Raw genomic sequence first — 17,492 nt, 5'->3', positions numbered from 1 at the left:
CTGACTCTTGCCTGCTGACTCTCTGCCTTTCATTCATTTTTACCAGCCACTAGACCAGGGTTGGGCAAACTTTTTGGCCTGAGGGCCACATCTGGGTCTGGAAATTGTATGGCGGGCCATGAAAGCTCATGAAATTGGGGGGTGAGGTGCAAGAGGGCTCCAGCTGGGGATGTGGGGTTGATGGTGCTTTGGGCTGAGATCGAGGGGTTCGGAGGGAGGGAGGCAGGCTCCAGGTGGCGCTTACCTCAAGCAGCTCCCAGAAACAGCAGCATGTCCCCGCTCTGGCTCCTACGTGGAGGTGTGGCCAGGCGGCTCTGCGTGCTGCCCCGTCCGCAGGCGTCGCCCCTGAAGCCCACATTGGCTGCAGTTCCCGGCCAATGGGCGCTGCGGGGGCAGCATGCAGAGCCCCCTGGCTGCCCCTACGCGTAGGAGCCAGAGGGGGGGATGTGCCGCTGCTTCCAGGAGCTGTGCGGAGTGGAACAAGACCCCGACCCCACTCCCTAGCTGGAGCTCCAGAGTGGGGCAAGCCCCAGACCCCACTTCCTGGCGGGAGCTCAAGGGCTGGATTAAAACATCTGGTTGGCCAGATGTGGCCCTTGGGCCATAGTTTGCCCACCTCTGCATTATACCCTTTTAGACTGCTTGTTTCCCAGTCCTGTTATTAGCATACTCTATCTGCCAATCACCTTTAAACCCTCTCTGATTGGTTCATATTTAGACCAATCACAACTGCTAAATCTGTCAATCAAAGCTGTTACACAACTAGTCTTAGTATTATGGTCTGGTGACCCACACTTAAGTTTTGGATTGAGCATGCCTGACTGACCCCTATGTGTAGTATTGGAGTGACCTTTTCTTAACCTCAGTCCACATCTGCCTGCCAACATACTAGTGATAGACCAGATTGCTTAAACAGCCAACTCCCTCTCCTTGGGTGTGTGCTAACATTCTACACACACCAAATTACCAAACTCTTAAACTGTAAACAGTTAGCTCATCTATTCAATATGTATGCAACTGTTAACATTAAGATGCGTAAGTTAAAATCTACTGTTGCCACCCTATTTTTACCAATCTAATTAATTTTATTTCAGTTTTCCCCCTATTTTCAGTTAATGGTGGCAAAGCGATGCTTTCAGTGCTGTGCTTAAAAAACAGACTAGAGCAGCACAAAATCTTTTGCGTCACATCCTCCCAGTTTGACAGATAACTACTCTGAATATGGTTTTGCACCAACTTTACAGGAATTTCATCTAGACTATATTTCTCTAATTTGCTTATGAGAAAGTTATGCTTTTGACACAGCCCCACACAAAAATCAAGATGTCATGTCACGTTACAATAAGTCTGCATAAGCCCCCACTGTAATCCAGAGCAACATACAACCTCTGATATGCAGATAAGTCAAGTCTCATAAGCATTTGCACATTCCCATTTGACTACTGCTGTTGTGTTATGTAAACAAAGATGCCCTCAATGCTTTGACAGTTTCATAGACAGTATTTGAGGAAAGTGTCCAACTTTTATTTTGCAGTCCTGCAATATTTACATTCATGTAAAAAACACTATTTGGTACAAACTTCATGTGCAGTATAAAATGAACTGATCATGGTTTTATATGAATTGAAATGTAAGATCAGCGATACTCTGCAATGACTTCTTCAGGTAAGTCTTGGTTGGGTTGTGGGTTTCCAATTGTCACCAGGGTAAATATCAAAATAACTTCTGTCCTATTTACAAAGTTCTATTGTTCTCCTTTTGCACAGTGTTAATGATCCTTCTTCAAGCAGTTAAAGGCTCACCCTTATTCCATTCTGAAATGCTTGGTCAGTGCCTATAGTCACAAAGGGGAGCAGTACTTCCTTCCAGCATGAAGGGTTCTTATACTGTACCATGACACACAGCTGCAGAAATTCAAGACTTCTCTGATGTTAAAACTGAGTCAAAGGCTGTTGATAACACTTTGCAAATAGCTTGTGCTTGTTCCTGCATTGTGTAACACAATAAAAATCTGTTAATCATACTCAAAAACATAATGTATTGACAGTTACATTTTCACTAGCATTTACCTAAGTGCTCTGGCTATTACATGATGTAGTATTTCAGCAAAAACTCCCATCTATTAAAATTCAAGCAGAACATGATCTACATAATGTTTTCAGCGCTTATACAGAATGAAACAGGAGAGCTGTGTGTAAAATTCTATTGTTTGCAATCATGCCTGCAGACATCTGTTTTAAATTAACTTTGGTGTGAAAAAAAGACAGAATTTTTAGTTATTATCTGTTTATAGGGTGTAACCAGCATCCTAAAGTTACTCCACTTGCTCCCTTATGCCTTTGCCAAACCATCTGAAGAGTTGGCAGCATGGAGACTAGAAAGCATAAACTACCATGATACTCTAGCACTATCTCATCTCCTGCTTTCCTTAATATACCACAGAAGGCGATCAACTGCCTGACTGTAGCCTGAATGCATAGTGCCACTGATATGATTGCTCTGTTCCTCCAGCAGGGCTAACATGGAGAGGGAAAGAGGCTGTTGTATTTGCATGTACAAAGTGGAGCGCTCTCTAACCGCTATCTTTACACTGCTCTACAGCCAAAATGCTTCTGAAATAAATGTAGTCAAACTTTACTAATTCTGGGTCACTGAGAACGAAAATGATGCTTAAAATTGTTGATTGGCTCTAGTTTTCAAGATATGCTATTGGGTCAGTATATACGACCCTTGACTTGGGAATGGCGGAGGATAAGTGAGTTATAAAGGGAAGGGATCTCAATTTAAACTAGAAATGACTAAAATACATCTTTGACTGGATCTATGAATAAATCTATGACTGGGTTTGGACAGTACTTGCTTTTTAGGCAAAACAATGAATGATGCAATCTGAAGCTGGTATTGCGTCATACATGATATGAATTGCATCATGTTATTCCTACAAGTCATGGCTGATGCAATCATAACGAAGCTTACATCACTCTGCTGAACAAATTGCCCTATATCAGCTCTAGAAGTCATACAGTGTCGTGCTCTCTTATTTGTCAGTGTTTGAGTTTGCAAAGGGACACATTTCTGTTTAGCCAAAGTGAGTAGAGATGCCTCGTACTTGTGTGAACAGTGCAGATAACTTCTGCTATGTTTGTGGTGAAGTGACTTTTGCATCACAAAAGCGCAGTATAACCACTATGGTTAAGAAAGCCTATCACCTTTATTTTGGCTGCAAAATTGGAGATCAGGACAAGAGGTGGGCCCCACGCATATGCTGCAACACTTGTGCAACAAATCTTCGCCAGTGGTTGAACAGGAAAAGGAAATCTATGCCTTTTGCAGTGCCAATGATTTGGAGAGAGCCAACAGATCATACCAGCAATTGTTACTTCTGCATGGTGCCTCCAGTTGGGAAAGGTGCGTCAAAGAAGAAAAAGTGGACTGTGCATTATCCAAACATTCCATCAGCTATACGCCCAGTACCCCACGGAGAAGGACTGCCGGTTCCTGATGCACCAGAATCATTCTCACTTGAGTCAGACGAGGAAGAGGAAGAGGATGAAACTTCTGGTCCTGAACCATCAATGTCACAGGACCCACATTTTCTCCCATCCTCCTCCTCTGAACCACATCTCATAACACAAGGTGAACTGAATGACCTTGTCAGGAATTTGGAACTACCCAAGAGTAAGGCAGAGCTGTTAGGCTCCAGACTACAGCAGTGGAATCTCCTGGCAGGTGATGTTAGGGTTTCCATGTTCCGTGACCGTCAAAAGGATCTTGTCCCATTCTTCTTCATGGAAGGTGATCTTGTAGCCTGCAACAACATCGATGGTGTGATGGCAGCCCTCAACAGCGTTCACGATCCAGATGAGTGGAGACTGTTCATTGATTCATCGAAGACGAGTCTTAAAGCTGTTTTACTGCATAATGGCAATGTTTTGCCATCAATTCCAGTTGGTCATGCAGTCCAGATGAAGGAAACCTATGACAACATGAAACAACTTTTGAGGTGCATAAACTATGACCAACATCAGTGGCAGCTTTGTGGCGATTTGAAGGTTGTTGCTCTCTTGCTTGGTCTGCAGACTGGATACACAAAGTACTGCTGTTTTCTCTGCGAATGGGATAGTCGTGCAAGAGATTCCCACTACATCAAGAAAGATTGGCCACTCCGACAGTCATTGGAGCCTGGGAGGAAAAGTGTTCAGCATCCACCACTTGTTGAATCAAGGAAGATTTTGTTACCACCCTTACACATCAAGCTGGGTCTGATGAAGAACTTTGTCAAGGCCATTGACAAAACACAAGCAGCTTTCAAGTACCTCTGTGGAAAATTTCCAAGGTTAAGTGAAGCTAAGATAAAGGAAGGTGTCTTTGTTGGTCCTCAGATTCGTGAACTTCTTCGAGATGATGCATTTGACCATGCACTGCGTGGCAAGGAAAAGACGGCATGGAAAGCCTTCCAGTTAGTGGCAATAAATTTTCTCGGAAACAACAAGGCAGACAACTACAGGTTGTTGGTGGAAAACCTCCTCAAGGCATACAAAAGCCTTGGTTGCAACATGTCACTAAAGATACATTTTTTGCACTCTCATCTCAATTTTTTTCCACCGAACTGCGGAGCAGTGAGCGACGAGCACGGCGAGCGATTTCACCAGGACATTGCAACAATGGAGAAACGCTATCAGGGCAAATGGAGCCCATCAATGCTTGCAGACTATTGCTGGACAGTGACAAGAGATGCTCCATTTAATGAATACAAGAGACAAGCCAAGAAGCGCCGAGTAGACTCTGAATAGGACTAAACTATGTACATAATAGTTTTTTGCCTTTTGTTTCATAATAAATTTGATTTATATAACCCTTTTGCTGATTTTTGAAGTGTTACATAAACAGGACAGGTGAAATATTATCATGTAAAGCAACCATAAACACATGAAAAGACCTAGGTTTACAATTTATGATTAAAACTCTACTATCCACACAATATACATAGACATAAAATGTAAAAACTTAAATATCTTAGAAACAGTAGCCAATCAGTTGTTTTAATTGTCATATTTGAATTCAGCACATCAAAATACATAATAAATAGCATATTTTATCTCTGAAGCAGACGACTTCTCAAAAATTGTAGACCAGTGTTATCAGTGGTCAGGCGCAGTAGCACAGCAGATTGGGCGTCATCTGCTACAATATAATTGCTTCACTGATTTAAATAGGTTTTTGCCTAGAAGTTCCTCATGTTATAGTCAACATTTTACCAGTTGAAGACAACTGGGCACAACTCCCTTTGTTGCCAGTACATCCTTTTTTACTTATTTTTAGGAAGTACAGCTATTAGCCATAAGGATGGGAGAATAGCATATTCCAAGGGATGCTACCTAAAGAACTAAGGAAAAGGCTGGTCACATGATACCTTTGTAATTTTAGAGCAGTAAAGGTAGTGATTCTCAAACAAAGTTAATCCAGTGCATTCTATGATTTTTTCCCCTTAAATGTGGAGCCATTTATTCTCTGTGAAACCAGTTAACCCTTCAGCTGCCAGAAGGCTGTGATTATGCAAGAGGCGCTACACCTGGGCTGTCACCACTGGGTTTCTGTGCTGTTAAAAATACCATGTTCTAAGTATGAAGCTTGAAGGTAATGAAGTTAGACATCAGAATGTATTGGTACCTAAATTAAGAACCGTAAACATGAATTCTTACCAGACTATTACACTGATACACCCAGAGACTGTATTCTTCATAACTTGCATCTGTCGTCTTCAAAGCCAATAAACTCTTTCCTGCTCCCAGACCGTCGTCGTAGCAGACCATCCGCACAATTAAATACAGAGCATGTCTATGTAAAACATCCTACAACCATATGGCAAATTAAAGTTATTCTAAAACTGGGCACAGATATTGAAATTTTCTGCATGCTTTCACTACTACGCAAGTTGCCTTTTACAAAATCCTTAGTATTCTTTAGAACGGAATGCTCAGTCTCTCACTCTGTGCACTTGTTTACAGAAGACAAACCCTCCCATTGTCACTGGTAACATTTCCTTAGATTACCCCCATAACATTTTGAATCTTTAAATGAGGGCAATAGGTAAAGATTAAAAACAACAAATAACCAAACTAGTAGCAGTTTAGCACAGGACCAAGATACAATGCACAAATTTGCCGTGGGGGTAGGGGGAGGGAATATCTTGTATCCCTCTGCTGTTTGTCAGTACATTCTTTTAGTTAGATTTGAAGCTGTTCAGGACAGGGAAAATGTCCCTATCTATCCCATTCTTACATATCTAAGAACATTTTTGGTTGCTATAAATGATGATGGAGCTTTAGACTCAGACTATTAAACTAGAATAGTTTTTAGAATAAATTAAGAATCTATCTCTGCATTGTCTACATTGTAGCTGGATCTTTATGAAGGAGTTATAGCTGCTAAGTGGTCTAAATAAAATACAAATTGATGTCAAAGGGTGACGTTCAGAGGCCAGAACTTGTCTAAAGAGTATGTAATGCAATATCACAGAACGAGCCAGCACAAGCTGGCTTAATCATGGATGTCTGTCAGCTTGTCTCATGCTTTCAGGCTGAAGCCAGCAGAGGGATGGATAAAAGACTTTAAAATTAGACAGAGATAAGGCTCTCTATGTACTTTCAACAAAGGTGACAAAAGGCTTGAGGCCTGGAGTAGACAAGTGCTCTTGTTTAGGGGCTGAAAGATGGGATTTATGAGGGTGGAAGACCATCCCCCCCTTCCGTACCGCCTTATCCAGTGAAGACTAAGACAGACCCTAGTGGGGGGGGGAAAGGAATCGAATTTATAATCCAGAAAATATTGAATCTGATGGATCAGTCTTGGTCATCATGGTTAGAGACTTTTACCAGAGGGCAAGAGAACCACCATCAGGATAAAAATTACTAAACCCAGGGAGGGCTTTTTGTTTGGGATTCTCACTTGCCCCTGAAGGAGAAGACTCTTGCTTTGGCTGGAGGACCAAGAACCCCAAGTCACCCATGCACGAGGAGGAGAGACAGACTACATTCCGAAGAGAAGATCTGAGGCAGTTTTGCTAGAAAGGCAAGAACCTCCTGTCCCTCTGTTTCAGGTTAAAAACAAAAACTGGAGTCTTACTCTGAGATCAGAAAATCAGAAGTTTTGAAATGGAAAATAATTACTGGGTCATCCAGTGTCCTTTCACTGCAAACTCATCAGGGCACTGATAAATGCCTATTCCAGAGTTGCCCACCATCCAACTTCCACCAAATAAAGCCCTTTAAGAAAAGACACACTTACATACTGATCAGATGTTGAGACTTTAATACCGTACTTGGAAACTCCCATAATGAACTCTTCTTCAGCTGGAACAAAAGGTAACTTTCCGTCTTGCTTTGGAGGGAAACAAAAAAAAGTGTTAAGTGTACAGAGAAGGGCATAAATAATGAAGATATTCATTACAAAACCTGCATTTTCTCTGTTCTAATTTTATTTCAGACTACTGGAATATTACCATTAATGGGGCTGTTCCCCACAAAGCGGTTTTCTTCTTTAAACACTACGGTTTTTTTAGTTATTCAGGATTGGGAAGGGAACTTTTTATGGAGAATGAGGTTTCTTACAGTCCTTTCCTTTGTGTTTGTTCTATGGCCCAGCTACACTAGCAGTGTACTGTTTCAGGGACAAACAGTGCAGGCAGAGGAATGTTGATAGTTGCTACATCTTGGTGCACTGATGCTGCTATTGGCAATGCTTGTGCAACATTAGGAACACTTTTGTATATGGCTATGAGTGCTACCAGCAGGTATGCTATACTTGCAATATCTAATTTCTATAATACAAACTGGCATTTAGGAATTCAAGTATTGAGCTTGCAAAGGAACCCTGACCATTTTTTTTTAATAAAAGCTTTTTTGTTTTTATTCCTTTTGACACTACAAAGATCAGCATAGCTCTGAGAGTGAGCTAGATTCTAGCTTAACACAATGGAATTATAAATGGCCATGAGTGGTCAGGCTCTCGCTTTTATTCCTCAGCTGAAAATTTCCTCTCTGTTGTTGAGAAATGTTGGCATAAGTAGTCTTCTTTCATGGATACTGCCACAAGGACTGGAGACAGACTCTCTGGAATTGTAGCTTTCTGCCACCAGCAAACCCCTGATGATATTTGTTCAATCATGCCTCAGGCTTCTGCGTCAACAACACTGCTTTCTGCAGTAGCAATTTGTTTTTCTGAAGTATACCCTTCAACTACTAACCAGGAGGTAGCTTGGCGGCAGTTGAGCTCTCAGCATGAAGGATGCATGCTTTAATAAACTGTACAAATAATTTACTGTAAGGCACTTCAGAAGTAAGACATCTATCTGATCATATGATAAATACACAGTAGGAAGAAACATATTGGTTTAAAATGTTTTGATGTATTTGTATATGTTTTGTCTCTCATTATAAAGACTTACCTGTGCCACATCTATGAAATTTATCAAGTCCAATGGCCCCTCCAGACTCTTGCTCTCATCAAGTTTCAATTTTTCAATGGCACCAACATATTTAACTCTAAATTCTGCACAGGTATCTGAATTACTGTTGCTTTGTCCTAGAACAAAAGAACTGTAAATTCAAAGAACTGTTCTACTTAAGCAGTAACGTCTATTGTTCCTTTGGTGTTGGAAAGTCTCTTTGGTCTTTTTTAATCTATTAATTTTGAATAATCTTTTGCTCCCTTGGCTCAAACACTGGATCTCCCCACTGAAACAATTATGAAACAAGAAGGGTAGCAAAGATACCTAACACTCTTGTGTTATTTTGTTCATAGTATACTAACCTCATCTTTCCTTGACTTCTGATGGGATGATTCTTTAGTGTGCTACCACAGAATGGTCTTTGGTACAGAGCAAAATATGATGACATGAGTCTATTGTAAAGTATGGTCTACTCTAACAGAAAAGTTGGGCAACTTAAACCCAAGATTTTTTTTTTTAAATGTACAAGAGCTAACCATAGCTTACAAAACAAGAATTTTTGTTTGGATTTATACATCCCCCAGCCATGTTGAGACCCAAGAGTGGAGCATTTAGCTGGTACACACAAGAATTATAAAGTGAAACCAATTGCAGTGAAAGTCTCTGGCAGCAGGGAGCTGCAGAAGCTTTTCCCTGCTGCCGTCTCTCTGCCAGAGCCTTTCACTGACAGATATAGTTACACACTGCAGTGTGGACACAGCCAGCTTTTTACTGTGGCATATGTAGACGCAGACTCTGGGGAACACATTTGACACAGAATTACTATTTTGCCTTCAGAGAGGTGAATGTTCTTTTTGGAATTGTAGTATCATGTTAAACATTTTGTGAATACAGGCACTAAGTATTTCCACTTTCTTCATTATATGCATAATCACTGAAACACAATGAGAAGCCAGTTCTCTGGGCTGAGGGCTTTATCCAAAGCCCAGTAAGTCTATGGAAATGCTCTTAGACCTCATAGGGCTTTGGATCTAAGCCTGAAACTTCTTTCCTCTCAACAACACATCCCTGGTAGCATACATACCTGTGACCAAGTGCTAGGCCAGAAAGGCTGAGTCAGCACTTTGTTCACAGCAGCTCCAATCAAGCAAGGCTGAATGGAGCTGACTATACAGAGCTGTATCTAATTTGTGTGTGGGGCAGGGCAGAAAGGCTAATTAAGCCATTAGCCAGAGCCCACAAAAAGGCACAGGACTAGGGTGACCAGACAGCATGTGTGAACAATCGGGACAGGGGGTGGGGGATAATAGGCACCTATATAAGACAAAGCCCCAAATATCAGGACTGTCCCTATAAAATCGGGACATGTGGTCACCCTACCCTGGACGGAAATGGAAAGGGGGAAGCAGGCAGTAAGGGGAGAGAGAGATTGCTTTCCTCTGCTTGTTATAGGAGCTGTATATGTTATGAAGCTGGTGGGACTCCATTTGTAAATAAACTGCACAAGGTGTTGGACCAGCACAAGGGTCTCTGAGTAGTTTGTAGACCAGAACAGAGGCAGGAACCACGAGGCTCTGCTACAATACCCTGTTGTTTCAAACCAATCCCTACCATTGCACCTGTTTCCTTCCCCTCCTTTGCCTTCCACAGTCCTGCTACACCTCCCTCTGAACTTCTGTATACCTTCTTGGCATTTCTAGTCCCAAAGATCACTTTCTATTTTAGACTGCAGTAGCTCATGTGCTAGTAAGTGGGCCATCTAATAGGTTTGCCCTCAACTGACTACATGTAAATGTGTAAAGCATCATTCACACAATGTGAACTTACACTTTCTCACCTCTTCCCTTCTCCCAACTCTTGCACACAATCACACGTTTTATAAAATTAATCCATCTTCAAGCAAGTCTGTCTCAGCACTGGTTACATACCTGAACTTTTAGTGGAGTCTGTATCTAGACTAGCGACAGTACTAGATCTGGAAAGTCCACCAAGACTAGAGTCAACAGACTAGTTATAAGGGGAAAAAAATATAAAAATGTCAGTTAATTATTGAAAATGTTAATTTATCTTCAGATTTTCTGCTCCTACATACTTCATTATAATCTTCTAACTTTTATGGTCTGGCGCTATTTGAAACATGACCAAAAAAGTCATACTTCTCCAAAGGATTAATATAATAAAACTTGAAAGAGTATCAGTCTGACTTATTTACACCAATGTAAACTGTACAAGGATCTCTCAAAAGCTTTCAAACGTTTTTGAAACAGGGAGAGGAGAGATGGAAGAAAGGGCAGAGAAAATGAACTTTAAAAAGTTATGTCCACTGTCTCTTTCCTTACATTGAATATCTTAACCTTTAGGAAACTGACAAGTGCATGTTTCTCACTAATATTTGATATAACATGACCTTTTTGCAATGAGATTTACATTAAAAAATGCCAACCATGTCAGAAACCCTACAAGATTTAAGTCATCATTCACCAGCTATCTGACAGAATGTACCTATTAGCTCAGAGGACTTACGCTTTAAGATAGGAAAGAAATATTTTAGAAATATTGTATAAAATAAAGAGAAGTTTTTTGATTTGGCTAGCTTGTTCTGAAGAATCAAGCTCATTCTCACTTTTAACGGCTAGCTTAGAGGTTCTTGAAAGATTCATAGATTATAAGGCCAGAAGGAACCACTGTGATCATCTAAAATGACCACCTGTGTAATACAGGCTATGGAAATTCTCCCAAATAATTCCTGTTTGAACTAGAGTGTTTCCTTTATAAAAACATTCAATCTTGATTTTAAAACTGCCAGTGTTTGAAAATCTATAATCCTGGTAAATTGTTCCAATAGCTAATTACCCTCACTATTAAGAATTTGTACATTTTCCCTAGTCTGACTTTGTCTAGCTTCAACTTCCAGCCACTGGATCTTGTTATATCTTGGTTGACTAGATTGAAGAGCCCATTATCAAATTTTTGTTCACAAAAACAAAATGTACAAACAGTGATCAGATCAACCCTTGACTTTCTCTCTTTGTTAAGTTAAATAGACTGAGCTCCTTGAGTCTTTCACTATGACATGTTTTCCAATCCTTAGTCATTCTCATAGCTCTCCTCTGAACCTAAGTAACTAATACTTCAACATTACAAAAAGCACTAAGTATATTTTTTTGTACAACTTCTTTGTCATGTTCTGTTGGTGTTGAAGTAGTCTCTAAGTAGACTCCTAACTCAACATCAATGGGATTTATGCTTGTATGATGGAAGGACAGCATGCTACTTACAACTGAAAACTAATTCTGATATTGTTTGATTTCACAGTCAAAAAAAAGCAAACAAGATGTTTATTTCCGCAAACATCATGATCATATTAAAGACTCTATTAAACCAGCCACAGCAAGGCAGTCAACTATCAACATTTACTATTTATTAAGCATCAGTGTGCTTGATGCTGTACATGACAAATAAAGATGCAGTCCAAACTCTGAGGGACTTACAATCTAAAATCCCCTTAATTAGTCATTTGACTTGGAATATTACTTTATTGGTCAAAAAAGGTCAAATATTTCATAAAAGAAATTCAGATTAACTCTGACAATCGAAATGACTTTTAGAATGCAGATCTCCCTAAGACTCTCATAATTTAATCTATCACCCAAATTTAAAACTATTATTAAAAGGGCAACATAAGTTCAACATGTATAAATATTGTATCAGTCAGCTGACTGACCTGTCATCTCTAATTAAAACAATGATTTGTCTTTGTGCAGATGCATTCTAGTTCTGAAACAGTAATGCTTCTACATTGGCATCTCTTTCCTTTTAAAGAATAGTAGGAATTAATTTCAGTTAGGGAGTATAAACGTCCCTCTTGAAAGCCAGAAAAAAAGGGGGGGAAGGGGTTGAGTTCTTAAGGAATAACATACCTTAACCTGTACCTGATAACGCTTTAATTCCAGTAAAGGTTTCTGATTAGAGCTGGTCAGAGAAATGTAACATTTTTGTCAATTTGCCAATGTATTGAAATTAAAACATTTCATGGAGATGGTTTGATTTTTGACTACATTCCACCAGAAACAATCCTGTACACCTGGCTAGCTGCCAAGGAGACTGGAAGTGCTAGGAGTCCCAGTTCCCAAGCTCTCTGCAAACTGTTAGTTCACAGCAAATGAAACTGTCCCACAAACATACTATACCCCCAATTCAGCTTACCTTGCTTTTAGTACTGATTTCACTGCTTTGGGAGCTGCTGCTGCTGTGTCGTTTTTTCCCTTTTCTGAACATTTTTTCACCATAATTGGATCAAAGAAAATGCTAAAGGAAGGAGAATTAAAAAGAAAACCTGTCACATTACACCATTAAGAGTAGGTTTCAGAGTAGCAGCCGTGTTAGTCTGTATCCACAAAAAGAACAGGAGTACTTGTGGCACCTTAGAGCCTAACAAATTTATTAGAGCATAAGCTTTCGTGGGCTACAGCATCCGAAGAAGTGGGTTGTAGCCCACGAAAGCTTATGCTCTAATACATTTGTTAGTCTCTAAGGTGCCACAAGTACTCCTGTTCTTTTTTCATTAAGAGTAGGAGTCCCTGCCAAAAAAACATGGTGGGCTTTGTGTGTAAAGTGGAGAACGGTTGGGGACCACTAGACTAATGATTCTGAGGATGGGACTGGGAATATGAATCTATTTCTTATGACTGTGCCACTTGTGTATGGCTTCGGGAAAATCACTTAACCTCTCTTCCTGAATTTCCCCATCTATAAGAAAAGGAAGGATTTTAACTTTGCTACTTTACACACATTAAAAAATTGATTCTTACAACAGCCTTGTGAGGTAACTAATTAACAGAACATGTAAAGTAAAGTAGCAAAGTTAAAATCCTTTCTATTCTTATAGATACGGAAATTCAGGAAGAGAGGTTAAGTGATTTGCCCGAAGCCATACAGCAGCATAAAATCAGAGGTAGTCTTCACTATTATAGTCTTATATTCAACCTCTTAAGCTTCTCCTGAGGCTTGAGAACCAAAGGACTTACTTTATAAAGAGACATGAGGCTGACTGAGAACTTATGAAGCAGAACTGTTGTCTATCTCTGACCTAACACCAACTACATCTCTTCATCTGGGAGGCAGGGGAAGTTAACTGTACTGTACAGGGTCGTTAAACCTTGTTTCTTTGGACAGAATTAGGGAAAAACACTCTCTGGACCTATTATAGGCCCCAAAGAAGGAGCATCACATTACATGAACCAGAAAAATGGCCTACTTCCCATGCTATATAATTAGGCTTTATTGTGGTAAATTAAAGGAACTTGCAAGCAGTAACAGGCAGATGAGGAGGACTAGACATCTCCAAAGTCATCAAGAGTAGAGGAGAGAGAGGGAGAAAGATCAAAATCAGTTTGCCAATAAAATCGGCATCAGGGAAGATAAAGTTTAGGTGCAAGTTTCATTAAGTAAGCTTAGGCAACCCCATTTGATTTCCCAATTGGCCTCTAAACAAACAGCCCAGTATATTTGATCTTGAGCCTGTACCGCACTTTGTTTGTGAGCAACAAAATTAAAAAAGGTGAAAACTTGGATGCAGTCCCACTAATGTAAGCACACGAGTGTCATTATTTATATAGCACGTGAAGGGCACAGGACACTTTACCACAAGTAAAAATGACAGGTCCGTGCCCTTTAGTGATTGTAACTAACTGAATCACTAGGCTAAAACTGTAAGTTTAGAATGACTGTCTGTGACCCGGGAAGCTCTTAGTGCCAACTGGCAAAGGACAAACAAGGGATGCAGAGGCGTTACAGGGATCTCCTGGGTCTGGCTTACATATTCTAGTTCACCAAGGAGCATCACGTGAGGTCTCAAATACAAGGTGGTGTCACAACAGTCATCTATATTGCAAAAATCATGTGTGGATGTTACATAAGGAGTTCTGTATATACACTGAAAATTACAAGATAGCTAGGGACTGACCACCAGCAAAGGTGAAAAACAGGTTTTCTGTCAGGCTTCGTCTACCCTCAAGCCCTATAGTGCAGGGGTGGCCAAACTGTGGCTTGCCAGTGACAAGCAGCTCTTTTACAGTTAAAGTGTGGCTCATGGAGACCCCCACCCCTCATTCTCCACCTACCAGATTGGGGGTGGGGGGATGGCAACCTCTGCCTTGCAGAGAGGTGGTGCGGTAGGGGCTTCTGCCCAGCGGGGAAGGGAGTCTTGGGGCTTCAGCAGGAGTGGGGCTGAAGCCCTCAGCCCCAGCAGACGCCTCCCACGGGGCTGAAGCCCCAAGTCTCAAACTTCTGAAGATTGTCATATGCGGCTTGGAGGGTCAATAAGTTTGGCCACCCCTGCACAGCTGTAGCACTTCATGGCCTGTCTACCGTTAAAAGGCTACATCGGAGCTGCTTAGCACTTCAGTGACTGAAGGGATTCTCCCATAGGTGCAGGTGGTCCCCCTCCCCAAGAGGCTGTAGCTAGATTGATGGATGAACTCTTCCATTGACCTAGTGCTGTCTCCATGGGGATTTAGGGTTTAACTATGCCACTCGGGTGTGGATTTTTCACACTCCTGAGAGCCATAGTTATGCCAATGTAATTTTTCAGTGTAGACCAGGCCTCAGTGTAGCCACCCACTACAGACCAGAGGTAGTAGCTAAATCAACAGATGAATTTTTCCGTAAATCTAGCGCTGTCTACACCAGGTGTTAGGTTGGCTTAACTACATCGCTAAAGGGACGTTTATACTCCCTAATTGAAATTAATTCCTACTATTCTTTAAAAGGAGACTTGTGATAAAATCAAGAGATCTGACAACACTACTTACAGTAACTTGCTTTAGACCTAAATAATTTCACTAACTGTTCATTTATGTTTAGTAAATTTCGGCAGGAAAAAAGTCCTTCACATTTATAAATGGGGGGAGGGATAGCTCAGTGGTTTGAGCATTAGCCTGCTAAACCCAGGGTTGTGAGTTCAATCCTTGAAGGGGGCACTTAGGGATCTGGGGCAAAAATCAGTACTTGGTCCTGCTAGTGAAGGCAGGGGGCTGGACTTGATGACCTTTCAGGGTCCCTCCCAGTTCTATGAGATAGGTATATCTCCATTTTAAAAAAAAAAAAATGCATTTTTCACACCCCTGAGCAAGGTTAACTTTTTAGTGTAAACCTGGCCGTAGAAAAAAAAAGTTTATCTAGCTGGCTGCTTATATGTAAATGTACTATTGTATAACTGACAATGGATCTTTTCTCACCAGTTTGAACTGAATGCTAATGAGGACTGTAAAAACTTGATAGAAAAGTAACAGATAGAAGCAAAGAGGAGGTAAGAACCCTATCTTGAGGTGCATATTAAAGATTTGCTCTAATATATTTGGGGGTCAAAGAAGACACCCTGTCATCCTTCACCCAGGAAGTAAATGGACAGTAAATTTTACTTCATGAAAGGGGGGTCTCAATGAGGCTTGACTGAAAACAGTGGAAAGAACTTTGTGTGAGATAAATTTCCTTAGACAGGAGGTTAACTTGTTAGTTAAGTTTAGTCTCCAGAAAATCTATGATTTTCTTTTACATGTAGCCATTTGTTTCCATATTCTTATTCACTATCATTGAATCTCTGATCTTTGATAATAGATATATTTATAGTGAAAACAAGAATAAGTGGCCTTACTTAGTGAACAACCATAGTGTTTCTTTAAGTGGCCTTACTTAGTGAACAACCATAGTGTTCAGGAAAGAGAAAGCTCTGCACCTCATGCACCATTTCAGTTCTTTGCACATCCAACCCAATTTGATAATATTTTATTACCCACAGTGAAGGATGGAGTAGACATAGAAAGATTAGATTTTTATTGGTAAATGTTGATAAATGTCAATTTCACCACGCACACACACAAATGGACAAAAACTATTTCCATCAATAACTGAAATTTACAAAGTAAGACAAATGTTACTTGAGAACTTATTAGAGTTTGATTTAAGGATATTTACTTTGTATATTTTGACATGTGATGCTGACAATTTGTATCAATGGCTGTAAAGCTTTAACTTTCTGAATCTCAATGTCTACTGTCATTAATTACTGACTGACGACTCCATAGTCTGACACCCCCCCATGTTTTCCCCCCAAATGTGAAAACTTAAATAAAAATAGGGGGGGAAAGCTTAAAACACAATTTTGTGCAAAATTTTAATTGATAAAAATCTTTAAAATGCTTACAATAAACAGCAAACTACCCATCTAAATTATAAATGAACAAATATCAAATTTTGCCAAACCTAGATATGAGTGGCTGGAATTTGGCACAAAGAGACAAAACCTCAGGCCCTGCTCATGAACAGCACAAAAAGCAGTTACCAGGTGCACCTGAGAGCCTATCGGGGCTTCAGTCACTTCTGTCTGTCTAGGTATTTACATGGTGCTCACTGTCAAGGTATCTGACTCCAGACTGGCTCCTTAAGAAACAAGAAAGATGGGGAACTGACACCCCAGGGCTGGGGTCCCCACCCCCCCGTCCTGCCACGGGCCCCTCCACCCCAGGCACGTCCCAGCACTGGGATCCCCCCCGTCCTGCCACGGATCCCTCCACCCCAGGCACGTCCCAGCACTGGGATCCCCCCAGCCCCATCCCCGTCCTGCCACGGATCCCTCCACCCCAGGCACGTCCCAGCACTGGGATCCCCCCAGCCCCAGCCCCACCCCGGTCCTGCCACGGATCCCTCCACCCCAGGCACGTCCCAGCACTGGGATCCCCCCAGCCCCACCCCCGTCCTGCCACGGATCCCTCCACCTCAGAGACCTCCCAGCGCTGAAGTCCCCTCATCCCCATCCCGCCTCAGGACCCGGCGCCACCCGGAACGAGGATGGGGCCGCGCCGGCAGGCAGGGCACGCGCTCCTCACCGCAACGGCTGGGTTCGGTACCCGCCGGGGACTCGCCTTCCGCCCAGGACCCAGCACGGCTCCTCCACACTCCCTGCCCCGGGAACGCGCGTCTGTCGGGCCCCGCCCGCGCGCAGGCGCCGTAACAGGGAGTGTGGGCGGCCCGGCTCCCCGGAAGC

The 17,492-nt window shown here is 41.6% G+C and overlaps 1 protein-coding gene across 2 annotated transcripts; it reads right to left on the bottom strand.

The window, feature by feature from the left end:
- Positions 1-1,511: 1,511 nt before the first annotated feature.
- ITGB1BP1 (integrin subunit beta 1 binding protein 1) lies at positions 1,512-17,428 on the bottom strand. Of its 2 annotated transcripts, XM_065401275.1 has the most exons (7): positions 17,335-17,428; positions 12,656-12,757; positions 10,378-10,456; positions 8,447-8,583; positions 7,288-7,380; positions 5,703-5,852; positions 1,512-1,986 (listed from the first exon to the last, which is right to left on the bottom strand). In XM_065401275.1, exons 2-7 carry the CDS (start codon positions 12,725-12,727, stop codon positions 1,915-1,917), a joined length of 603 nt encoding a protein of 200 aa, XP_065257347.1. In that variant the 5' UTR covers positions 12,728-12,757; positions 17,335-17,428; the 3' UTR covers positions 1,512-1,914. The 2 variants fall into 2 exon arrangements, with proteins under 2 accessions (XP_065257347.1, XP_065257348.1); XM_065401276.1 differs by lacking the exon at positions 5,703-5,852.
- Positions 17,429-17,492: the final 64 nt, after the last annotated feature.

The sequence above is a fragment of the Emys orbicularis genome, chromosome 3, assembly GCF_028017835.1.
Source record: "Emys orbicularis isolate rEmyOrb1 chromosome 3, rEmyOrb1.hap1, whole genome shotgun sequence".
NCBI classification, from domain to species: Eukaryota; Metazoa; Chordata; order Testudines; family Emydidae; genus Emys; species Emys orbicularis.
Note: the sequence above shows the minus strand (reverse complement) of the source record. Positions and strands in the feature narration are given on the sequence as shown.